Source organism: Acanthochromis polyacanthus, chromosome 7, assembly GCF_021347895.1.
Source record: "Acanthochromis polyacanthus isolate Apoly-LR-REF ecotype Palm Island chromosome 7, KAUST_Apoly_ChrSc, whole genome shotgun sequence".
NCBI lineage: Eukaryota > Metazoa > Chordata > Actinopteri > Pomacentridae > Acanthochromis > Acanthochromis polyacanthus.
The window spans coordinates 4,116,400-4,140,180 of NC_067119.1; the positions used below are offsets into that span (position 1 = coordinate 4,116,400).

At 36.4% G+C, this 23,781-nt stretch overlaps 1 protein-coding gene and 1 long non-coding RNA gene across 2 annotated transcripts in view; one reads left to right on the forward strand and one right to left on the reverse strand.

The window, feature by feature from the left end:
• Positions 1-23,781, reverse strand: part of LOC127534895 (uncharacterized) — a 382,765-nt gene that overhangs the window by 87,400 nt on the left and 271,584 nt on the right. The window lies entirely within an intron of this gene.
• fras1 (Fraser extracellular matrix complex subunit 1) overlaps positions 1-23,781 on the forward strand; it is a 338,079-nt gene that overhangs the window by 66,228 nt on the left and 248,070 nt on the right. Inside the window, 1 exon segment of the mRNA XM_051951259.1 lies at positions 22,555-22,662. Coding sequence (XP_051807219.1) covers positions 22,555-22,662 — 108 coding nt within the window.

Genomic DNA, 23,781 nt, shown 5'->3' on the forward strand with positions numbered 1-23,781 from the left:
AACCCTGATATCAGCTCAGAACTTCTAATATCTGCTTCTTTTCTCACTTCACAAAGTTTTTTTTCTTCCAGTTATCTCGAATCAGTCTGTGGCTTTTAGGGCTCTCTGAAGATAAAAAGGGGCCGAGATGAGAAGCAGATATCAGATCAGATGATCCGTATTGATCCCTGAAGGGAGGCCGGGTCGCTGCAGCAGCAATAAAACAAGAAAAAAAACATTTTAAAAGACAGAAAACACGGCAGCAAAGGTGCCAAAAAATACAGAAAAAAACAGCAGAATATGATGAAATTCAAAAATGAAATAAATTAATTTGTTAATAAAAAATTAAAAATAAGACAAAAAATCTGTAAAATAATGATATTTTACACTGATTTAAATACAGTATCTATTATTTGTACAAATAAATCCTTAATATACAGATTTTTTCTTTGAATAAAGGAAATACAAATATTCTATTTAATTATTGAAAAAGTTGGAAAAATCTGTTTTAAAAATAAAGTGAAAATTTCAGTTACAATTCAAGAAAAATAAATGTAAAATAATGATATTTTAAGCTGATTTTAAATCCTTAGTTTTTCCTTTTGAAATTGAAATAAAAAAAATATAAAATAATATAATTTTTTTTGCTCGTTTAAACAGTAAATTCCAGTGTAAAATGAAAGTCAAAAATTCATATTTACATGTAAATTATCACATATTTTCTGTAATTTATTAGCTATTATGATTTAACAAAAAGTAGGAAAGTCTATTAAAAATTAAAATTAAATTTAATTAATTAAAAATATCTGTAAAATAATGACATTTTTAAGCATATTGAATACGGTATATATAATTTGTAAATTAAATCCTTAATTCTTAATACACATAATTTTTCTTTGAAAAAACAGACATTTTTTTCTTCAGTTTTAAATGCTGTAAATGTAGTTGTAATTTGTTCCTTTTTTGTTTTGCTTCGTGAAGTTTGTCTCATTTTTTCACTTTGTCTCGGTTTCTAATATTTTGTCTTCTTTTATATTTTTGTCTTGTTTTTGTCTTTTTGCCATTTGTTTCACGTTTTAGTCATTTTGTTTCTTGTTTTTTGTCGTTTTATGGTTCTTCTTTGTCTCCTTTGTCCATTGTTTTGTCGCTTTGTAACTTTTTTTCAACATTTTTTGTCTCTTTTTTGTTTAGTTTCATGTCATTTGTCTCATTTTTTGGCCAATTTGTTTTCGCTTTTGATGTTTTTGTCTTGTTTTCGTCCTTTTGTCTCATTTTGATCACAGTTTGTCGTTTTTGTTTTTTTGTCTCATGTTTACGTCTTTTTGTTTCTCGTTTTTGTAATTTTGCATTTCCTTTTTGTCTCGCTTATGTTTTTGTCAATTTTTTGGTCGTAAAGTAGTGAATGACAGACCGCCTTTGACATACCTGTTGCCTGGTAGAGTTGGAGCAGCATGTTGAGAGGCTTTTATTCTGAAAAAAAGAAAGAAAAAGTTGACAAAACAACCCCTATGAAGTAAGATCCTTCCGGATGTGAGCGCTGAGCACCAAACCCAGTTAGAGAGCAGGAGGAGGAACACAAGCACCATTCATGCTGGAAGCTCCACTAACAGCTCTGAAAGCTCTCACGGTTCTGGAGAAATGAACGGCAGTTGTCTTTGTGGTGAAGTTGTAACGCCGGGGCATGTGTGGTTAATCCTCTTGTGGTTTCCTGTGAGACTCTCCCTGTCTCTCTGTTGGTAAAGCCTCTTTTCTGGTAATTCGTTGGGCAATTTAGTGTCTCATGTCGGAATAAGCACCTCGGACATGTTTTTTTTTTTTTTTTTTTTTTTACATTTTTTTCCTGTAAAAGTCACGAATGCAATCGCACGAGGTCAGAACTGCTGGTGTTTCTGCTTCACCTGCACTTGCATGAATGCAGATGCAGGCAATATAAGAAAATAAGAAAGAGTATTAAAGATAAAGTGGCTGGAAAGTGATGTACTTGCACAAATCCTCAGCAGATTAAGGTGGATTAGGCGGATTATTGGGGCAAAAATTCCATATATGTCTTCTAAGTATGGTTGCTTAAAGTAATCTGAGAGGAAACTAGATTTCTGCACCTTTCCTTCCAAAATGCGTTTATATACAAGTAGCTTTTACTTATTACACTATAGTTTCTAGATAAAAAGTATTCACCCTCCCGAAAGTTTTTCCACTTTATTGGCGTTTCAACATTGAATTATGGTCAATTACATCCAGAATTTAGACAATATTTTACCTCCCGAAAGATTCATTCCTGTCAAAGTGAAGCCAGATTTCTACAAAGTAATGTCAGTTATTAAAAAAGGAACATGAAATAAATCTGACTAGAGCAGGACGTCCTAAAACCCGAGAGACCGAGAAGAAAGAGGCTAGTGATGGAGGCCACCAAGACAGCTAGTGACAAAGACTAGAGTTCAACCAGAAGACATGTGGAGACTCTGAAGACAACCGGAAGAAGGTTTCTTTTAGTCTGAGGAGCTCAGGATGGAAATTTTAGTCCATCAGACTGGTTGATATGTTTGGAGGACACCAAACACTGCACATCATCACAAACTGCAAAGCACAGTGGTGGCAGCATCATGATATGAAGCACGGTGGTGGCATTATCATGATGTGAAGCACGGTGGTGGCAGCATCATGATGTGAAGCACGGTGGTGGCAGCATCATGATGTGAAGCACGGTGGTGGCAGCATCATGATGTGAAGCACGGTGGTGCAGCATCATGATGTGAAGCACGGTGGTGGCAGCATCATGATGTGAAGCACGGTGGTGGCATTATCATGATGTGAAGCACGGTGGTGGCATTATCATGATGTGAAGCACGGTGGTGGCATTATCATGATGTGAAGCACGGTGGTGGCAGCATCGCGATGTGAAGCACGGTGGTGGCAATCATGATGTGAAGCACGGTGGTGGCAGCATCATGATGTGAAGCACGGTGGTGGCAGCATCATGACGTGAAGCACGGTGGTGGCAGCATCATGATGCGAAGCACGGTGGTGGCAGCATCATGACGCGAAGCACGGTGGTGGCAGCATCATGACGCGAAGCACGGTGGTGGCAGCATCATGACGCGAAGCACGGTGGTGGCAGCATCATGACGCGAAGCACGGTGGTGGCAGCATCATGATGCGAAGCACGGTGGTGGCAGCATCATGACGCGAAGCACGGTGGTGGCAGCATCATGACATAAATATCTGGTGTTTTTCCTGAATCCTGCAGCTTTAAGAGGACTGTATGTGGAGCGACATTAAAAATAATGTACGTCTCAGAGAGCTGTCACTTCTGTGGCTCGGTTTAACTATTTAAAAGCGTGTTTCTAGTGACAGCGTGCTCTGTAGGGCAGATGTTAAAAGCACCTAACTAGAAAAACCGCAGACAAACACAACACAATTCTGAACCTGACGTTTACTTTTACCTTCGCCCCACTAACTGTGACAGCTCCATGTTCCCATCATGCATTCTCCTACCAGCTGGTTTCTCATTGGAGGTCTGGACGTATATGGAGATACAAGTCAGGAATCCGACCCCCCTGCCCTCCACAAATGTGTGTCTGTGTCAGACTGCTGCAGGCATCGAGCTGAACGCTGCAGGTCGGAAGCCTTAATTAGGCATTTAAACACTGCCAGTTTCTGCAAGAGGAGCTGCAGAAGTCTATCTTTCCTCTCAGACCACGGGAATTAGAACTTGCCGAACTGTAATCGTCAACTTTCGCCAGAGAAATTTGGCTGCATCAGCTTTTATAGGCTACATTAACGATAAATACTGTGTTTGGTTTTATATGCGATCACCATTTATTGTGGAACTTCAGAGACACACGAGACTCACATGACTTTGGTTCAGGAATGTTACACTTGGAAAAGACAATGCCCCCGTAAAACAAGAGAAAAACTTATTTCAAGGAACTTTTACCTCGAAATAAGTGACAAAATCCCACCAATAGAACAAGTGAAAAATGGCTTGGGTAGATTTCTCAAAATAAGATATGATATTAATAATTGAGATCTTAAAATTAGCTGGAAATTTACCAGATTGTCAGATTAGGTGTTTTAAAATAAGCCAGACATGCTAAAAAGTCAAAAATAGATTTTGCTTTGTGTAACCTCCCTAATTTGAGATGTTTCAACCCTCCTGTTGTTTTCATTTACGGTGACCCAAAAAATATTGTTTCCTTCTCTGAAAAAATCCAGAAATTCATCAAATAATTCCCAAAATTTCTTTCATCTCTGGGAGAGTTTTGACCCACAAGAGCTGTTTTGTACAATCAGTTTCTTCTTCTTAGCTGAAATTTTGGGCGTTCCGAATGTAATTTTCTCCGTGCAGTTTTGTCTTAATTCACCAAAACAGGGGAAGTCTGTGAAATAGCAGTGATTTAAATAAATATCACAGCTAAATGTTCGTATTTTTATGTGTCCAGCTTTGTTTAACTTTGCTTTCATCCACCTCCTCGAAATATCCCCCCCTCTTCCAGTACCTGATGTGTATTTGTGTGGAGCAGCTCTGAGTTCAGTTCTGATCCAGATGTTGAGACGCTTCTGTTTCCTCCCACATTTCTTTTTACGAGCTTTGGCTTCTTTTTTTTTTAAATCTCTGGCTACCTCCTGAACGTCGTGAGCTGCTTCAGTTTCTTTACTGCACTTCAGAAGAAAGTTTGCTGCTTTTTAACAACCTGCTAGAGGAACGAACGCGTGTCTGCTGCAGCGTTTTGTCTTTAAACTGCACTTTAAAAGTGTGATTAAACACTGTACCGGTCTGTTTAGTCCCACAACACGACGTTTTAAAATGCTGTGAGCGAACGTTGTGGAGAAAATTCCTCTTCAGGTCGCTATCTCAGCTGATTATTCTTAGAGTACAGTTTACACAGAGTTGCATCATGTATTTGTGGTAGCGTGACGTTACAGTAACAGGAAAGCTGGTATGTATAAATAAGACTCATGTTTTAATACAGGAAAGGTGAACAAACCACTGTACCTTCAGTAAATAGTAAAAAAAAATAGTTTTAAGTTCATGAACACCTTAACTGTAAGGTAAAAGCAAAAAAAAGTCTGGGTTTTGGTTGAAAAGCTGCCAGAAAAAATATAAACGCTGTGACTAACCCAAACCAAATAATGGCAAAATCTGAGAGAAGTTTTTCAGGTTTTTTTTTTTTTTTTTGGCAATTTAAATACAATAAATCCAGTAATTTTAAGGCCAGGCATTGTAATAATTTTTTTTTTAACTCTCAAAAAATGTTCAAGTTCTAATTTAATATTTTTTAAATTGATTTTACTCAATATTACCTATAAATTAGCAAAACAGATAAAACTTCTAAAAAAAGACAGTGAACAGATTTTATATTTTATTTATTAATGATTATTTTTATTATTATTATTTTATTTAGTTTTTGAAACTGTTTTTCAGTCCTTATTACACACAAAAATTAAATTTTTAAATTTAAATACAGAAAAAGCAAAGTAACATTCCAGTTTTAGCCTGTTTTCTAAGAAGAATATGCAAATTAATACATTTTTAAAGATTTTTCTACTTATCTATAATTAAACAAAGCAGAAAATATCTATGAAATAATTATTTTAAAAATTATTATTTGTCATTTTTCAGTCATTGATATGCACAAATTGCCTTTTAAAATAACAGCAAGTATATGTGAAATAATTTTAAAAATAAATAAAATAATTTTCGGGTATGTAAAACATGTAAAAATGTTGTTGCTGACGCAGTAATAATAGTACAATTTTATATTTAAATTTTGTGACATTATTTACTTGTTTTTCATATTTACAGTTTTAGCCTTCAGAACGTGATGTCACGGAACAGCGTCTATAATTTAGCAAAACATGTAAAATCTGTAAAATACCAGTGGATCATCAAAAAATTACAGTTGGAAAGCTGTATTTATTTACAGTGTAATTGATCCACTGTCTCTAATAAAAAGGAGTTGCAGTTAAACCTGGCTGGGACGTTGAAACACGACTCCCAGTGACTTCCTCCGACCTCTAACCTTCCTTCAGTCTGGAGCTTCTGGAGTTACAGCAGCAGCTTCCATGAAACTCCAGCCGGCTGATTTTCCTCCGTCGTGTTGCTCTGCAGCCCTTCAGCTGCTCCATGAATTTAAAATCCGGTTACAGATTCAGAAGCCTCAGATCGGAGGCGTCGGAATGGGTCGAAGAATGGTTCGTCGTTAATTTTTAAACCTGCATTCTCTGCCTTTCCTCAGAGGTGGAAAACAAAGAGTTTGCTTCAGATCTCTGGTAGATGGAGGTCTGGTACAGACGGAGTAGTTTCCAGCAGATCTCAATGACTTGCTGACTCCAATAGAGGCTTTTGGATGTTGAAAATGGAAAAAGTGCAAAACTTTCAAATAGTTTGTTCAAAATAATTGTCCATAATGACAAAAAAAATTGGTTTATTTGCCTTTAAATGGAAAAAATGCAACATTTTCCCAACAATTGTGGTTTTGTGGCCCCACAAAGTTCCTTTAAGTGTACATATATGAATTTATGTGCATGTTTCCCACTAAAACACAGTTTTTAGTCGACATTTCACCATCTTTTCAAGCTTTAACATCAGTAGAACTGGATGTGTGACAATTAAGGCAAGGCAGGGTTCCAGTTTTTTGGTATTTTGGCAACAGACCTGTCTAAAATTCTTCCAAATTTTTCAAAACTACATGAGACTGGTTCAAAATGACTCCAAATTTACTAAAAAATATTCAAAATAAGAGCAGGTTTGTCCAGAAAGCCTCAAAATTTGTCCAAAATGATTTGAAACTGGTTCAGAATGACTCAAAATTGTCAGAAATCTGTTTTTTGGCCCCTTAAAATGGAAAGTTTATCTACATTTTCAAATGATCTGTTCAAAAACATGATGAGGATTGTCCAAAATGCCCAAAACGACAATAAGGAATAACTCCTACAGTCATGAATTTTGGTGGGAACACAGGCAGAATTGCTTCCAGTACATGAGAATGCTTGAATAGTTTCAGAAGAAGACTAATTTTTAATTATTGGATGTTGAAAATGGGAACAAAGTGCAAAACTTTCAAAAAACGGTGGTATTGTGGCCCAAAAAAGTTTCCTGAGAAGCCATTTTCACGGTTCAGTATCTGCAGAAATATAACTTTCAGTCATGAAATTTGATGAGAACACAGACAGAATAGTTTCCTGTAGATCTAGATGATTGAATGGTTCCAGCAGAAGACAAGTTTTCAGTCATCAGCCCCTGAAAATGGGCCAAAAAGCACATTTTTAAACTTGCATTCTCTGCGTTTCCTCAGAGGTGGAAAACAGTGATTTCAGAAACTCAATCCCTGGTTTCTCTGCAGCTGAAGAGATGGAAGCTGCTATCTACATCACCTAACTCGACTCCCAGCAGATGCATTGTTGAAAGCAGTGCTTATATGTGCAGCCTGCAGTCTGCGCCGCCTTTAATGCGTCTTCCTGTTCACGTCCAGGAATATACGGCAGATAAAACAATGGCAGAGACGTGCTGGGCTCACAGCGATCTACATACATGAATTATTTACCTTTTGTTTTGTTTGAATAAAAGCTGCCGAGACGTTGTGGTGCCTGCAGGTGAAGCGTTTGAGCCGCTGCCGGCCGAAGCGTCGTGGGCTGGCAGCGGCAACAAAGCAGGAACAAATTAGACAGATTTGTCAAACAGATGTGGAATTATACAACGTGGCATCGGCACGGAATGTGTTTTTGAGCGAATGCAAATGAGTTTTGTCAGATGCGAGGTAAACCTGCACGCCGGATAATGAATGAGTCAGCTCCTGCAAGAAAAAGAAAAAAGACAGCGCACAATGAAAGGGAACAAACTTCTCAGATTGGATGCAGCCGTCATGCATTATGTATCACCGACAGCCGAGAGATGAAATACAGGACGTGATTTAGTTTCTGCTTCTCACCTGCAGCTCACTCCCTTTAATTTTCGGCCTGTTTTTCCTTTTGTCACTCTGAATTCCTTTGAGATTTCTTTGACTCACAGGAAATTTATTTGTTTTCTAGCTTTCCAGAGAAGAATTGTTGTCATTTGAGGACCCAAAACTAAGTTCTGTCAAATGCTTTGGCAGGATTTGAAGTATTTTGTGTTTTTAGACCTGGGAAACTCCAGAAATTTAACTCCTACAGTCATGAAATTTGGTAAAGACGCAGACAAAGGTGTTTCCAGAAGTTTCAAATGATTGAATGGCTCCAACAAAGACCAGAACTTCTCAATAGTGGAACTTGAAAATGGAAAAAAAAGTGCACATTTTTTTCAACAATGGTGGTATTGTAGCCCCACAAAGTTCCTGTAAGTGAAATATATCTGGATGGATCTGTATGTCAGACTAAAAATACAGGTTTTCATTGACATTTCACCAACTTTTGAGGCTCTACCATCAGTAGAATTTGATGTGAGGCAAATTTGGCAAGACAGGGTTCCAGTTTTTTAATCGTGAATGTTCAAAATTAATGAAATGATTCAAAATTAAACCAAAAATTTGTAGATATAATTGCCAAAGTGACTTAAACCAATATAAAAAGACTCAAAATGTATCCCAAACAACAATAGTGAATAACTATTGACCCTTAAAAATGGAAAGACAATGTGGTATTGTGTCCCCAGAAAGTTCCTCTAAGTGTGTATATATATATATATATATATATATATATATATGGATGGGTCCATATTTCTTCTAAAATACAGACTTTGTTCGATATTTCACCAACTTTTGAGGCTCTAACATCAGTAGAATTTGATGTGTGGAAAGTTTCCCAAGACAAGGTTCCAGTTTTTGGTATTATGACATGAAATGTGTTCACAATTGCTCATAATTTGCCCAAGTCACTAAAAGTTTGTCTAAAATAACTCATAATTGTCCAAATTTGCCAAAACTTTGCTCAAAAATACCATAGGGATTGTCCAAAATCACCCAAATTTTTCAAAAATTACAAAAAGTAATACTTATTTCCCTTTAAAAATGGGAAAAAAGTGCAGAATTTTCAACAGAGGGTGGTACTGTGTCTCCAAAAAGCTCCTGTAAGTGTATATACATGGATGGATCCATATTTCGACTAAAAATACAAACTTTTGTCGACATTTCGCCAACTTTTGAGGCTCTAACATCAGTAGAATTGAATAAAAATGCTGATGTGGACTCATTGGTAGGAGATAAAAACTGCTGTTGAAACAGAGACAAACCGCAAAGAAACTCCTCAGATTAGATGCGGCATCGTTGAATGCATTATCTTGTTTTCGCGCCGTTCCGAGGCAGAGATTCGTAAATCAAAAGTGCAGCTCTGACTGTTGGGGCAGCGTTAAAACTTTGGCCATGGATTTTTCATTAGAGCTAATGGCTGTTGGGACGGAGCGGGTGAATTATTGAGCTGAAATGCTTCTGTTTGTGCACTGAGCTCCACTGGGGAACCAAAAAAAAAAAGAGAAAAAGTGGCTATTATTTCACACCTGGCCTTGTCAGAAACCTTCTCATCTCCCATCTCTGACTTCATGGATGATTTATGTAGAATTACACCTTTTCCGGCTCATGTTTCCAGTCCAGAAATACCAGCCAGGCAGCCATGAGTGCGCATTTCTGTTCTCCACCCTCCAAAGTGGGTCAGAGTCTGGAAAGTTATTTTGGTTTCAGTCATGATAAAGCATCAGATTGTGGACAAGCAGAGGATGAATTGCAGATACAGCAGTCCCTACACCATATCTGAGAAGGTTTTTTTCTTCCTGCTCGCTGCCAATCTGGTGGACCCAGACTCATTTGATGAACCCCGTTACGCCCAGCTGAGAACTGCTGGGGAATCCTGAATAGTGTTTAGGAATGGGGGAAGATGGAACCATCCACACTCGAGAACCTCGTACATTCCATGCCAAAAAAGCCGTGATCAAAGCGAAAGGGGGAAATTTTGCACTGGAAAAAATGCCCTTCTCAAAACAAGAAAAAAAAACTAATTTCAAGGAACTTCTACCTTGAAATGAGTGAAAAAATCTGCCAATAGAACGAGTGAAAAATGGCTCGGTAAGATTTCTTAAAATAAGAAATGATATTTAAAATAATGAGATCTTAAAATTAGCTGGGGAAGCTTATTTTATACTTTATTTTACCAGGATTGTCACGTTTAGATGTCTTAATCGTCCTCTTGTTCTCATTTATGGCACCAAAAAATATTGTTTCCTTGTCTGAAAAAAAACCAAAAACTCAGCAAAAAATTCCCCAAATTTATAAGAAAAAAATTTGCAAAATCTTCAGGAAGAAAATTCCTTAAAAGTTTCCCTCAAAAGTTTTATTTTAAAAAAATCCTCAAATTTGGCAAGAAATAAAAATTCAAAAAGCAAAGAAAATTGTAAATATTTTCAAAAAATTAATAAAAATCTAACAAAAAATCCTAACAGTATCGAAAGTGATTCCATATATATGTCAGTAAAACTTCGAATATTATCTTTCAGAACATTCAGGAAAAAATCAACCAAAATCCAGCGAATTTCGCTGGATTTTGGTTGATTTTTTTTCCTGAATGTTCTGAAAGAAACATTTTTTTTAACATTTTTTTCCCATTAAAAAATATTCAAAAATATTTCCAAAAAGTTTTGAAAATGTGGAAGTTTTCACTGTGAAATATGCATTTTTTCCTACATTTTTAAACTTTAAAACACATCAATTTCACCTGCAGGACGACACGAGGGTTAAAACAAGACTTAGCAAGATATTTAAGATGCATTGTCTTAAAACAAGTCCCTCCGTCTTGCTGAAATGTCACTTGTTTGTTTTCTTTAGTTCTTTTGTTTGAATGAATTGATTGTATTGCAAATTCAATCTCTGAGCTTTGTTTTTCTGAGGAGAACAAACTTTTGGGACACGACAAGGTTCCAGTTTTTTGATATTGTGGTATGAAATCTGTCTGATGATTTAGAGTTATCCAAAGTGACTAAATATTTGTCTAAGATTACTCAGAATCATCCAAATCTACAGAAGATCTGCTCAAAATATGTTCAGGATTGTCCAAAATGACTCAGAATTTGTCTAAACTGACTGGAAACTTGTTCAAAATGATTCAAAATTAATATTTGGGGTCCTTAAAATGGAAAAACCTGCAAAAATTTAAGATAGAATTGGTATTATATCCCCAGAAGATTGGCAAAATTTACTTAAAACTTGTCTAAAATGACTGAAAATGTATTCTACAATAGTGCATACTTACTTGCCCTTGAAAATGGAAAACCATATTTCTACTAAAATACAGTCTTTGGTCGACATTTCACCAACTTTTGAGGCTCTAACATCAGTAGAATTTGATTTGCGGCAAGTACGGCAAGATAAGTTTCCAATTTTTTGATATTTCTGCATGAAGTCTGTCCAAGATGATTTACAATTATGAGTAAATATTTGTCTAAAATTACTCAAAATCATCCAAAATTACTAGAGATCCTGTCAAAATATGTTCAGGATTGTCCAAAATGACTCTGAATTTGTCTAAAATGACTTGAAACTTGTTCAAAATGACTCAAAATGAATATTTATTGGCCTTTAAAATGTAAAAAATGTGACATTTCCAAACAACTGTTATTGTGGCCCAAGAAAGATCCTGTAAATATATATGTATATACATGGATGGATCCATATTTCTACTAAAATACAGTTTTTAGTCAACATTTCACCAACTTTTGAGGCTCTAACATCAGTAGAATTTGATGTGTGGAAATTTTGGCAAGAAAAGATTCCAATTTTTGGATATTTCGACTTGAAATCTGCTCAGACTGCCTCAAAATTAATCCAAAAATGATTTCAAACTTCCCAAACGACTGAAAATGATCTACAGCGGTAATGATTACTAATTATTGGCTCCTAAAAGTGCAAAAAAAGTCCAGAATTTTCACTCTTGGCTGGTATTTTGTCCCCATAAAGTTCTTGTATGTATATGGATGGATCCATATTTCTACTAAAATACAGTTTTTGGTCGATATTTCACCAACTTTTGAGGCTCTAGCATCAGTAGAATTTGATGTATGGAAAGTAGTGCAAGAAAAGTTCCAGTTTTCAGATACTTTGACTCGAAACCTGCTCAAACTGCCTCAAAAATGGTCTACGGTGGTGATAATTCTTAATTATTGGCCCTTAGAAGTGGAAAAAAAGTCCAAAATGTTCACTCTAAGCTGGTGTTTTGTCCCTAGGAAGTTCCTGTAAATGTATGCATATGGATGGATCCATATTTCTACTAAAATACAGTCTTTGGTCGATATTTCACCAACTTTTGAGGCTCTAACATCAGTAGATTTTGATGTGGGGCAAACACCCTGCATCCCAAAAATTAGTTCTCCCCGCTGGACCACATGTCTGACATGGGTTACACCTGGTCAATCAGGTCCTGTCTGGTTGTATGAATTCCAGATACAGCAGTGCCTACTCCGTATCTATGAAGCTTTTTGTGTTCCTGGTGGGCCCGGACTCGTTCGGTCCGTCTGTCTGATGAACCCCATTACGAGTATCTGGCTGCAGCCGAGGCAGTTTGAGGGCCGACAGCTGGATTTATGGGAGCTGGGAGGCCGACGCTCACCCTCCCATCAGTCATGTCTCAGCTGCAGGTCCTCTAATTGGATCTGGAGGCTTGAGAGGAGAAGTGGAATCAATGAGCTCAGTCACAACTTTAAGCTCGGCCGCTATTAGCATCACAGCGCTAGCCCTGTGGTCTCGCTAAAAGGCATCTTGTCTTCGGAATGTTTCCTCGAATTGCAGAAAATGTATTAATTTTGGAGCGCTCCAAAGAAGAATTCTTGCTATTTGAGGAACCAAATCTCAGCTCTGTCAAATATTTTTGGCTGGGTTTGTTGAGAATTTCATGTTGTCAGACACTCAAAGCATTTTTTCGGCTTCAATATCCCCAGAAATTTAACTCCCACAACCATGAAATTTGGTGAGGACGCAGACAGAGTAGTTTCCAACAGATCCGAATGGATGGTAGGCTCCAGCAGGAGGCAAATTTTCAATTACTGGACCTTAAAAAGGTGCAAAATCTTAAATCAAGGATGATATCGTAGCCCTAGAATGTGTTAGTGTATATCTATATCTGGAGGGATCTGTATTTCTACTAAAATACAGACTTTGGTCGATATTTCACCAACTTTCGAGGCTCTTTTTGCTTCAACAGAACCACAAAAACTGGTGTTCATAGTGATAAACACCCCTGTCAAAAGTTTAGGACAGGTTCTAATTCATTGAATAAGATAGTGTCCTAAAACCTTTGACAGGGGTGTAATTACTGTTTCTATTACAAAGTGGTTTCAGTTGTTTTCGTGTTAAAATTAACAACTTAAACTATGAGAAAATGCCAAGAAATCACAGCAATGTCTTTGTTACTTTTCCGAGAGAATTGCTGTCATTTGGGACCCAAAAACTACTTTTGTCAAATATTTCGACATCATTTTAGAAAATTATTACTTTAGTTTAAAGTTATTTGCATATTTGCCATTTCTGAGCCTTGATATGGAACCTAAAACATATTATTATTCAAGTTGCCTTTGAGGAAACTTAGACTTTAACATCTCCCCTTGGTTCCAAAACTAGTCCTATCAATATTTGGTGTCATTTCGAAATTCATGTTTTTAGAACTTGGAAACTCCAGACCTTTACCTCTGTAGCCATGAAAGTTGTGATGGCAGGACAGGAAGCATCTAGCGGATCTAACGACTGAATGGATCCAACAGAGGACACGTTTTTGATTAGTGGGCCTTGAAAATGAGAAAAAATATCAATCGAGGATGGTGTTGTGCCTCAGAAATTCATTTTCAAGTTGAAGTTTCCACTGAAACTCTGAGAAAACCCAAGAAATCAGAGAAAATGTGTTTATTTGGTCTCTGCAGAGAAGCTGCTGCTACAGGGTTAGCATCGTTAGCTCACAGCCTCCAGTCGCTAACTAGCCTCGTATTGCGGTCAGATGATGGATAACAGTTGTACAGATTCCAGAGTCTTGACGCTCCACTGAAACTATGAGAAACCCAGAAATTAGAGAAAAGTGTTTATTTGGTCTCTCTGCAGAGAAACTGCTGCTACAGGGTTAGCATCGTTAGCTCACTGCCTCCAGTCGCTAACTAGCCTCGTATTAGCAGTCAGATGATGGATAACAGTTGTACAGATTCCAGAGTCTTGATGCTCTGCGGCTGCTTTGAATATTTGCCAACAGTTTCGATTAATCCGGCTCCTGTTGGCGTCGGCGGTGACGGTTTTAGGCGTCCTTCAGCTCTAACTTGCTTGTTTCACAGCTTGTCTCGTAAGGAATTAGCATATAATCAGCCGGCCGGGCGCTGGAGGAAAGTTGTGGCGTGAAGCAATTAAACGGCAGCGAGTGAATACATTTGAATTCATTGTGAGCTGGGTTTATTTTCTATTAACGGGAGCAACGCAGCTGTCGGCCTCTAAAAGGAAGCAGAGTGATGATGAGGAGGCAGCTGGAGAAAATTACAAATCATCTGTTGTCATCTGCCGTCAGATGAGCCGCTCTCTGCTTTAATACACCTTTAAAACAACAACACCAGAGCTTTTTTTGTTGTTAAGGAGCTTCTTTCCTACAGCTTCTCTTTCAACCGCTGACACTTATGTTCATGTTTGTAGCACAGTTCTTCTTTTTTTTGTTAATTCCAGCATCGATAAAAGTGTCAGAAACGCCGTCATTGCAGTCGTCTTTGGTTAATATATAAATAATTCACAAAGCAGAATGTTTTGGCAGTTTAGCAACAAAAATCAGCCTCAACTTCATCTTTATGTGATGTTTTTTGAGCTTTTGTGATTAAAAATATCAAAAATCAGCTCCTTGCTTTGCTGCTTTCTTCTTCCTGCCTCCAAAATAAATAAATAATCAAAAAGTTACACTTTTAAAACATTTTAAACATTTAAAAAAAAAAAAAAGCATTCCCTCCAGATAACAAATCACAGAAATAAGTATTATTCTACATGCTAATTGGTCAGTAAATAATAATGGAAAAGAGGCCATAACTGTCAATAATGTTCACATTAATAATCTGTATTTTTACATTTTTTTTATTTTGTTAGTTTGACCGTAAAATTACACCATTTTCAAAAAATGTAAATCATAGCATTATTTAGTGGTATTTCTTGTAATTTTCAAGAAAATAGTAAAATAATAAATAACGATGTACACATCAAAAAAAATCTGTTTTTTCAAATTATAATTTTGTTATTTTTTACATTTAACCATAAAATTATGCTATTTATTCATATTTAAATGTGCAAACAAAACTGATTTATGAGATATTTGTGATTATTCATGGCAAAAATATGTAAATTAAAAAAATAGTAAATCATATTTTAAATTGGTATCTAGAAATTGTTCTGTTTTTTTAAGTTATAGATAATATCTAGTAAAATTACAGGAATAAAATTAATTTCTACAAGTTGATTGCAGCAATTAAAAATTTAAAAATAAAATAAAAAGGCTGAAACCTGTCTTAAAAAAAATTGCTATGTTTAAATCTGCTGGAGAAGAAACGCTTGTACAGATATGTATTTATTTATTTTACATTTTTGGAACATTACATAATTCTGTTTTTTAAAGATATTTTTCCTGACATTTGTGCTGCCAGATTTTCAATTAATTTTTTTAGAGCTTTTCGATTTTTGCCAAATCCAAGCGGAGTTAATGTTTGTGACTGAATATCGATAGAGTATTCAGTCTTGAGTCGTGTTTTCCATTACCTGCAGCACCAAGAAAGCATTAGAAACATATTTCTGAATGCGTTCAGGTTACCATGGCGACTCCATCTACACAGGTCACCTGCTTTAGCTGCACGGCTTCATCGAGTTTGCAGATAAAAACCTCAAGTGAGAATCTGTATTATCAGGAAACAGTTTATTAAATTTAAATCCCAAACTGTGAGCCGAACCTCCTCTGGACCGGTTAGCGGAGCAGCATCTGTTGCCATGGTGACGCAGCAGGTTAAAAACTCTGGATTTAAGCTCAGCACTTTTTGCTAACTCACTAATCTCTTCGCAGAACATCGTCAGCGTTTTGCAGTAGGAGTAAAACGTGTCGTGTCTTATCGATCCTGCGTCGAAGCTCCCGCTGGATGAATGAAATTCGGCCGGTTGGAGCGAACATCGGGTTGATCAGCTGCAAACACGAAGCGCCGCTGACAGAACCAGACCTCCCTGGAGGAGCAGAACGAGTGTTTTGGTCCTCGGATTGAATTTGCCTCGATAATAACTTCAGCTTCCATCGGCTCCTCGCACAATTTTAGCACAATTTAGTTGGAGTTGTTCACACCTCCAGAGTCAAACCAGCTGAGGTCTGAATCAGCTGTTTGCTCCTCACTGGAGTTTAATAGAATCTAAGAAGTCCTTCTTTATCCATCAGAGGAGCATTTATCAGGGTGTTTGCAGCTTTTGGGAAGACATTCTGGTTTGACTGGGAGATTCCCACAACAAACCAAAGGATGTTTAAAGCTGCTCTTAACTTTAAGCTTCATTTAATTATTGTTAAATTCATTTACTGGTCTGAAAAAAAGCACAAAGACAAAGTCAATATTGCCAAAATATGTAGTCAGTGACTCATTGAATCATTTATTTTAATATTAAGGAGGTGTTTCAGTGATAATATATCATAATAAACTGATTATCTTTGGATTTTGGTTGAAATATTTTGACTGAAAAGGACACTCTGGTGAATATATTGTGTAAAATATTTATTGTTCCGTACAAAAAAGGATTTATTTTATATGTATGCTCTATAAAAACTGTACAATGTTTAAAAAAGACAAAAAAAATATGATGAAAAATATGCAGATAGTGGTGTAAAATTAAAATATGGTGATCTGTAAAATACAGTTTTTTTAACTGGTTTATATTTAAATCAATATTGCGTAATTTTATGGACACAACTTGTAAAAGAACACATTTATTATTTGTAAAAATACACATTTTTCGCATGAACAATATGTAGTTTGTCAATTTTCATAAATTTATTTGGATTTTTTTGTCAGATTTTGCTCAAAATTATGTGTAGTTTAATAAAACTGAGAAAATCTGTTTAGTAGCAGGTTTCAAGAACAATAATTTACCGTTTTCAAACCTGAGTATACATACTTTTAGTTTTAAAAATTGAAAATAGCTCGATAATGTTATTTAGGTATTTTTAGGTAAAAAATTGTGTCATTTTAGGGACAAACACTTGTTAAATGTTGTTAAAACACAGATTTTTCTAGTTTGGCACTGTTTTTTTTAAGGCTAATAAGTACATTAATACTTCTTTCTGTGATTTATTTATTTTTTAATATATATTATCGCTCATCAATGAAACAAAACAAGGTAAATAACAGCATTTTTTTTTTAAATGGTAATGTTATATCAAATAATGTGTCTTTAAACCAACAAACCTGATACAGTCAACTTATTTTAGCATAAAACTGAGGTATCAGTGTTTTTTATATATTTATTTTTTGCATCTCTGGACCAAACTTCCATAAAAACCATAAAACATATTTTGATCCGAATGGTTTGAGAGAAAACTGAACTGCTACACATCGTCTTTACTCCATTTTCAGGCTTTAGAACTCAAGTAGAACCTCTGATTTCGTCTGTTTTGTCATTTAACATCATTTTTTTCAATCAACATGCTTCATGTGTCTTATCTGCTGTAGATTATTTCTCTTCCGATCATAATGACTCCTTAACGAGATCTTTTACGTAACTGCCCCTCTTAACCTTCAATCTGGTGCCGTCTAAATCCAGTCCGCTGGTATTAATAACCCGGTTGTGCATGTTTGTGGGCGTAAAATAAGATCATCATGTGGAAGATTTAAAATACTTTGGTCTAAATGTGGTAAAGGGGCCAGTGGGGTTAATAATAAGTTTGTGTCCTCTGTGAATACGTCCCCCGTTATGGTTCTGTTATTCTTAATGTGTAAAATTAGCTTGGCGGCTAATAGCTAGCTGATTCCACTTCCTGTTTTCCAGCTGTAAACAGAATCCCTGTTAGCTGGTGGGACTCTGGGGACCCGGAGGCCAACATCAGCCTCAGATTGTCCCCAACAGGGACCCGTAGCTGCAACCGGTTGATTAAAGGTCTGAGGAGTTGAGTTCTTATTGCTCTAGGCCCCTCCAGGGAAAGATATCTGATCTGATTTAGAAGCTAGGCGGCTCAGCCAGCGAGGCGGCGAGTCTCCGGTTCCATCCAGAGAAAAATAGATCCAGCAGAACTTCCATGTAGAGGACGTTTTACTGAGGAGGTCTGAGGATGGAGATGGAAATAAATTCATCAGCGCCGCACTAGGAGCTCCATCTATAAGTGATGTCTGAAGATGTGTAAACATCGTGCACTGGAAAAGAAAAAATCGTCATGGTGATCATATAATAAACTAAAAACTGTGAAAATACCAACAAATATCAGTAAACATACATGTTTAACTGATTTAAATAGAGTAAAACTGTCATTTACAGAGCAAATTTTAATATCGCACCAGAGTTAGCTAGCAGCTAATTAGCATCTCTTGTCCCCATGCAGGTACAGATCAATAAATATACCTCGTAAAACAACACAAAGCATAAACCTCATGTTTTTAAAGTAAAAAACTTTTAGATAATCCATATTTTTAGGCCCTAGAGTCAGTCAGTTTAGTTTATTTTTGCTGGGACAACGCACAATTAAAAATAATCGCACCAGAGTTAGCTAGCAGCTAATTAGCATCTGTTATCCCTGAAAAAGCGGACAACCACTAGTTGTATATACACATCGGAAAACGATACCAAACTTACACCCCTTGTCTTCAAAGTAAAATAACATTAGTGGTGCAAAAGGTAATCTATATAGTGGACCCTAATGTTATTTTTTTACTTTTTGCAGGGATTGTACACATTTAAAAGTAGTTGCTCCAGGGCTAGCTAGTCAGCTAATTAGCATCTGTTGTCCCCATGCAAGTACAGATCAATAAATACACTTCATAAAACAATACACAACTTAAAACCCCATGTTTTTAAAGTAAAATATTATCAGCAGTGCTTCAAATCATCAATATTTTTGGATTAAGTAAGTGACCTAATTAAAAATATTCACAACAGAGTCAGCTAGGAGCTAATTAGCATCTGTTGTCCCTGAGCAAGTACAGATCAATAAATACACATCATTAAACATCACAAATCTTAAAACCTTGTGTTTTTAAAGTAAAATAGCATCAGCGCCTCAGAAAAATCTATATTTTGTTCCTGAGTTAGTTTAGTTTATTTTTTCAAAGTAGCTTTTGGCTAATGAGCATCCGTGTCCCTGCATGTACAGAAAAAGAGAACATTCACACTGTATAAAATGATACAAAACATAATGTTCAACACTGCAACACTGTCTGAGTATATTTTTTGGGCCCTAAAATTCTGAAATAGCATTGACGCTAACTTCAGACGTAGCTAAAGCTATTAGCATTAACGTAGCCCATAAAAGAGCTCCTGGTAATTAGGTGAAATTACAGCAGAAAGCGAAGCTGCAGGGAGACGTTCTGCAGTTACAGGTCGTGTTGAAAGACAGAGTCAGAGATGAGAAGATGAAAATTTAATCAGGAAGGCTGAGGGGAATCACTCCACATGTGAGCTAATGTGTTTCCTGTAGCGCTCGCTGCTATTCCTGAGCGTGTGAACATGTGTTTAATTGAGGGTTTGCGCCTCTCTGCACAGCTGTGGCCAGATGTGTAATGAGTTTTGCGTGAGGCCAAACGTGTCAGGACCGATCAGACGTGTTGGCGAGAAGAGGAGGAGGAGGAGCGACCTTCATCATGAAGCACTTTATTCCAGTAGATGTTCTTCTGGTGCAGCACGCTGAAACTACAATCTAAACTCATTTATGATGCAAATTAACCTCTTTAATTCTTAATTCCTCCCCTAAACGAAATGAAATTTTTGCAAATATATAATTTATAAAGTATGAAGCAAGTTCCCAGCATGCTTATATCTATTAATTAACCCAGAAAATGCTGCAAAATATGAAAACAAATGACCGTTAGTGACGTAATTAGTTTAAATAATTACAGTTGTTGGTCAAAATGGACATTAAAGTACAAACTTTTGCAATTTTTAAAAGGTGTAATCTAAGAGAATATGCATATTTACCCTAAATAGATGAATTATAGAGTTGTCTTTATTGTGAAAAATCAGTTTCATAAACATAAACTCACTAAAATTTAATAGTGCTAGAAAACAACATAAAATATTAAAATGGCGGAAAATTTTAACATTCAAAGGGGAAAATACCGTTAAATATCTGGAAAATAAATCAGATATTATTTAATAAATTAAATTAGATATTTATTTAATTAATTAATCCTTTAAAACAGTGATTTTAATTGAAATTCTGTGATTTAATAAAACAGGGAAAATTTGTAAAATAATTTTTTTTAAAATAATCCATTCTTTCAGTTCACCTCAAATACATGGAATAAATAAATAAGTTAACCAAATAATTACTTAATTAAATAATGAATGCTTTCTTAAAATGTGATTTTAACAGATATTCTGCAATGTAACAAATCAGAGGAATTTTGTAAAATAATTGTTCATTTCTGTTTTTTTAATCCAGTCTTTCAATTAACTTCACATTTCTGTAAAATAACCACATTTTTGCTGAAATAAATATATATATATATTCTTAAATGGCCATTTTATGATAAAATGTAAAGAAAAGGAATCATATTTGGAAATTCTGTAATTTTGACTTTTTTGTATGGTTTACAAGTAAATTATTACTTCCTTCCCCTGATTTTGACAGATAATACCTGTCATTTAACATAACAGTTAAAAAAATAATTAGTCACCATTATTTTACTCCTTAACACGTAATTTTTCTTTATAAAACTCCAACAAATATCTATACATTATTATTTTGCTAGCTGTCATTAATTTACAGATATCTGCCATTATTTAAAAGCCTTACAGATGCTTTTCTGTTCCTCCTACAGTTTCCTCCACACGTTCCAGCTTTTTTATTCGACGGTTTAACTTTCCATATATTTCATATTTCTGCATATTTCCTCATTAAAATCAGTTCCATTTTTCATTTTTGCAGCTAGAAAAAGGCGCTTTGAGGCCTGCAGTTGAAGCTTTGTGTCCCGGCTGGACGTTCCCTCTGGGGTTTGCGGTTGTTAATCAGATTTATGATGAATCTGAACATATTCAGGCTGGAATATTGATTCATTGTGGCTCTGAGGCTGCAGACTGAACAGCTCTCTGCCGCCCTGTCCGTCGCCCTCGTTGTGTTTTAATCAGCAGAATCCACCTGCAGCAGGAATCCTTCAAAGTGGACGAACGCTTTTCTTCTTCTGCTGCTGCTGCCGTTCACTTTTCTGTCCAGTGGAGCCACTTCAAACCTTCACCTCCTTCTTCTTTTGGTTATTTCATGTCCGTATTGTGTTTAAAATGAGGATTTAGGGCTGCAGCTGTAGATAATTTTAATATTTTTATGCTTAGTATTCCATAGAAAAGAAAAAGCAAGACATATTAGGAAAATGTGCACCTCCATACCATCCCATGCTATTGTACACTGTAAAAAATGAGTTTTCAACTTTTTAAAACAATTTACTGTTATTTTACAGATTTTTCATATTTTGCTGCAGATAATACAGCATAAAATCACTAAAATATTTAAATATTAAGGCTTAAAAAATGCTTTGCTCTCAAGCAAAAAAAAAAAAAAATCCAGTATTGTAATGTTTTTTTAGTTATTTTTTTAACAAATGACATTTCCAGCTGTTGCAAGCAAAATTACTAATGTGGATGTTTTTTGTTTTTGTTTTTTTGCATTAGTCGACTCACAGGAAAAACAACTCATTTGATTAATGTGAAAAACGTGACTTCAAGTGAGAAATAATTTAAATGTTGACTGTAAAAAGAAGAAAAAAAAACAGGCCAAATGGTTTTGTTTTTTAACAGTCTTTTTTAAAATTCTATTTTAAGCAGCATAAATTGGCTTTATTTGTTTGTTTATTTATTTTATTTTATTATATACTGTAAACATTTCAAACATTTTTTAAACATTTTTTATGACACCCTTGTCTCTGAGGGTTTATTTTTTAAATTTTTCTTTGTTTGTTTTTACATATTTTTTATGGCGCCCTTGTTTTTCAGGTTCTTAAATATTTTAGATTTATTTATTTATTTATTTTACATATTTTTATGGTACTTTTGTTTCTCAGAGGTTTTTAAATTTTTTTGTTGATTAAATTTATTTTTTACATATTTTTACGGCACTCGTTTCTCACAGGATTTTTTCGTGTGTTTTTTTCACTGCATGTTTTCTAACAGACTCACTGTACAGACTGAACTGTCTCCGTGTCTTTTTTAAATCAATACCTCACAGTTTATCGAGTCGATGTTGTCGTTTAAAATGCAGAAATCAAATCAAGCGTCCGTTTGCTGCATATCATCTGATTTCCTGCCTTCAGTGGAGCAGCAGAGCCGACATGTTTGCTGTTTATTGTTTACTGTTTACTGCAGTGTTAAAATGACTTGCAGCCGCTCAGACCTGGTAATTTAGTTCCTCTGCGGTCGTGCTTCACGTCCGGTTTGGTCTCTGTCTCCACAGAACGACTCGTCATGGAGGCCGGAGTCGTGTCAGGAGTGTCGTTGCCACGGCGACGTGTCCATCTGCAGGACGACCAGCTGCCCCAACCCCAACTGTGACTTCCAGAGGGTGAGATTTATGTGTTTTATATGTAATACAGGGTGGGGAAGCAAAAATGTCCTGTCAGGTAAAAACAACTATAAATGGGTAGAATTTTTTTATTCTTTGGAATTTTGAACTGATTTCTTGAAGAACACAAATTTAAAGCTTTCAGAACATGTTTATTCAATATGTCCTCCATCAGCCATGACGAAGGCCTCGATACCGGCTCTGAAAGAGGCACAGGCCCTCCTGATATCCTCCCATTCCCTGGAGAATGCAGCCTTAAGTAAATCCATATTGGCATGAGCAAGGGCGTCAGTTTGTTTTTAAAAGTGGGGAGGTGGGGGTGGGGGGTGGGGGGGGGGGTGGAGACCACAGCACTTTGAGAAAATGTCGAAGAACGGCAGCAAAATGCCACAAGCTGGGCTCAAAGTCATAACCACCGCACCAAAGTCAGAGGCTCAACCTGTTGAGCTATCGGTACATGTGGGTAGAGGGGTCTGTGGGCCGTTATAGTACTAATTCTCCCGGGCCAAAATTTTGCCCCTGCACGCCTCTGGTCGGAGCTTCCACTTGGCACGGGCGCAAATTTAGCATCTGTGCGTTTTTTTTTAACCTCACGAAGGTGCAACTCTGTGCAACTCTTGGCCGAGTGTGGATGGTGCGTTCAGGAGCGTCGGAATTTTCTATACTGCTGAAAATAACTGGGGTTACAGCGGCTTACATGTGAAGAATTTGAATGTGTTGGAGACAAAATGACCCCTGACAAAAAGTGGGGGGGGCACATCCCCACCGTCCCCCCCTAAACTGACGCCTATGGGCATGAAGGGTGGCATTAGTCCTCAACTCAATGTCGCCCCATCGGAAAACATCCAGGGGGTTTAGATCAGGTGAGCTCGGGGGCCAAATGCCTTTGGGCCAGAAGTTCTCCATATTCTACTCTCAGAACTTTTGGACCTTGATTGATGTGTGAGCAGGAGCCCCATCTTGCTGCCACACATAGTTGTTGTCAGGGTAGGTGGCCTTCAGACAGGGCAAAACGGTGTATCTCAGAACTTTGTAGTACACATCAGCCCCAATTTTCTGATCTGGCTTGAAGAAGTAGGGGGGCATCTTATTGCCATCTGAGCCCAAGACTCCCAGGAC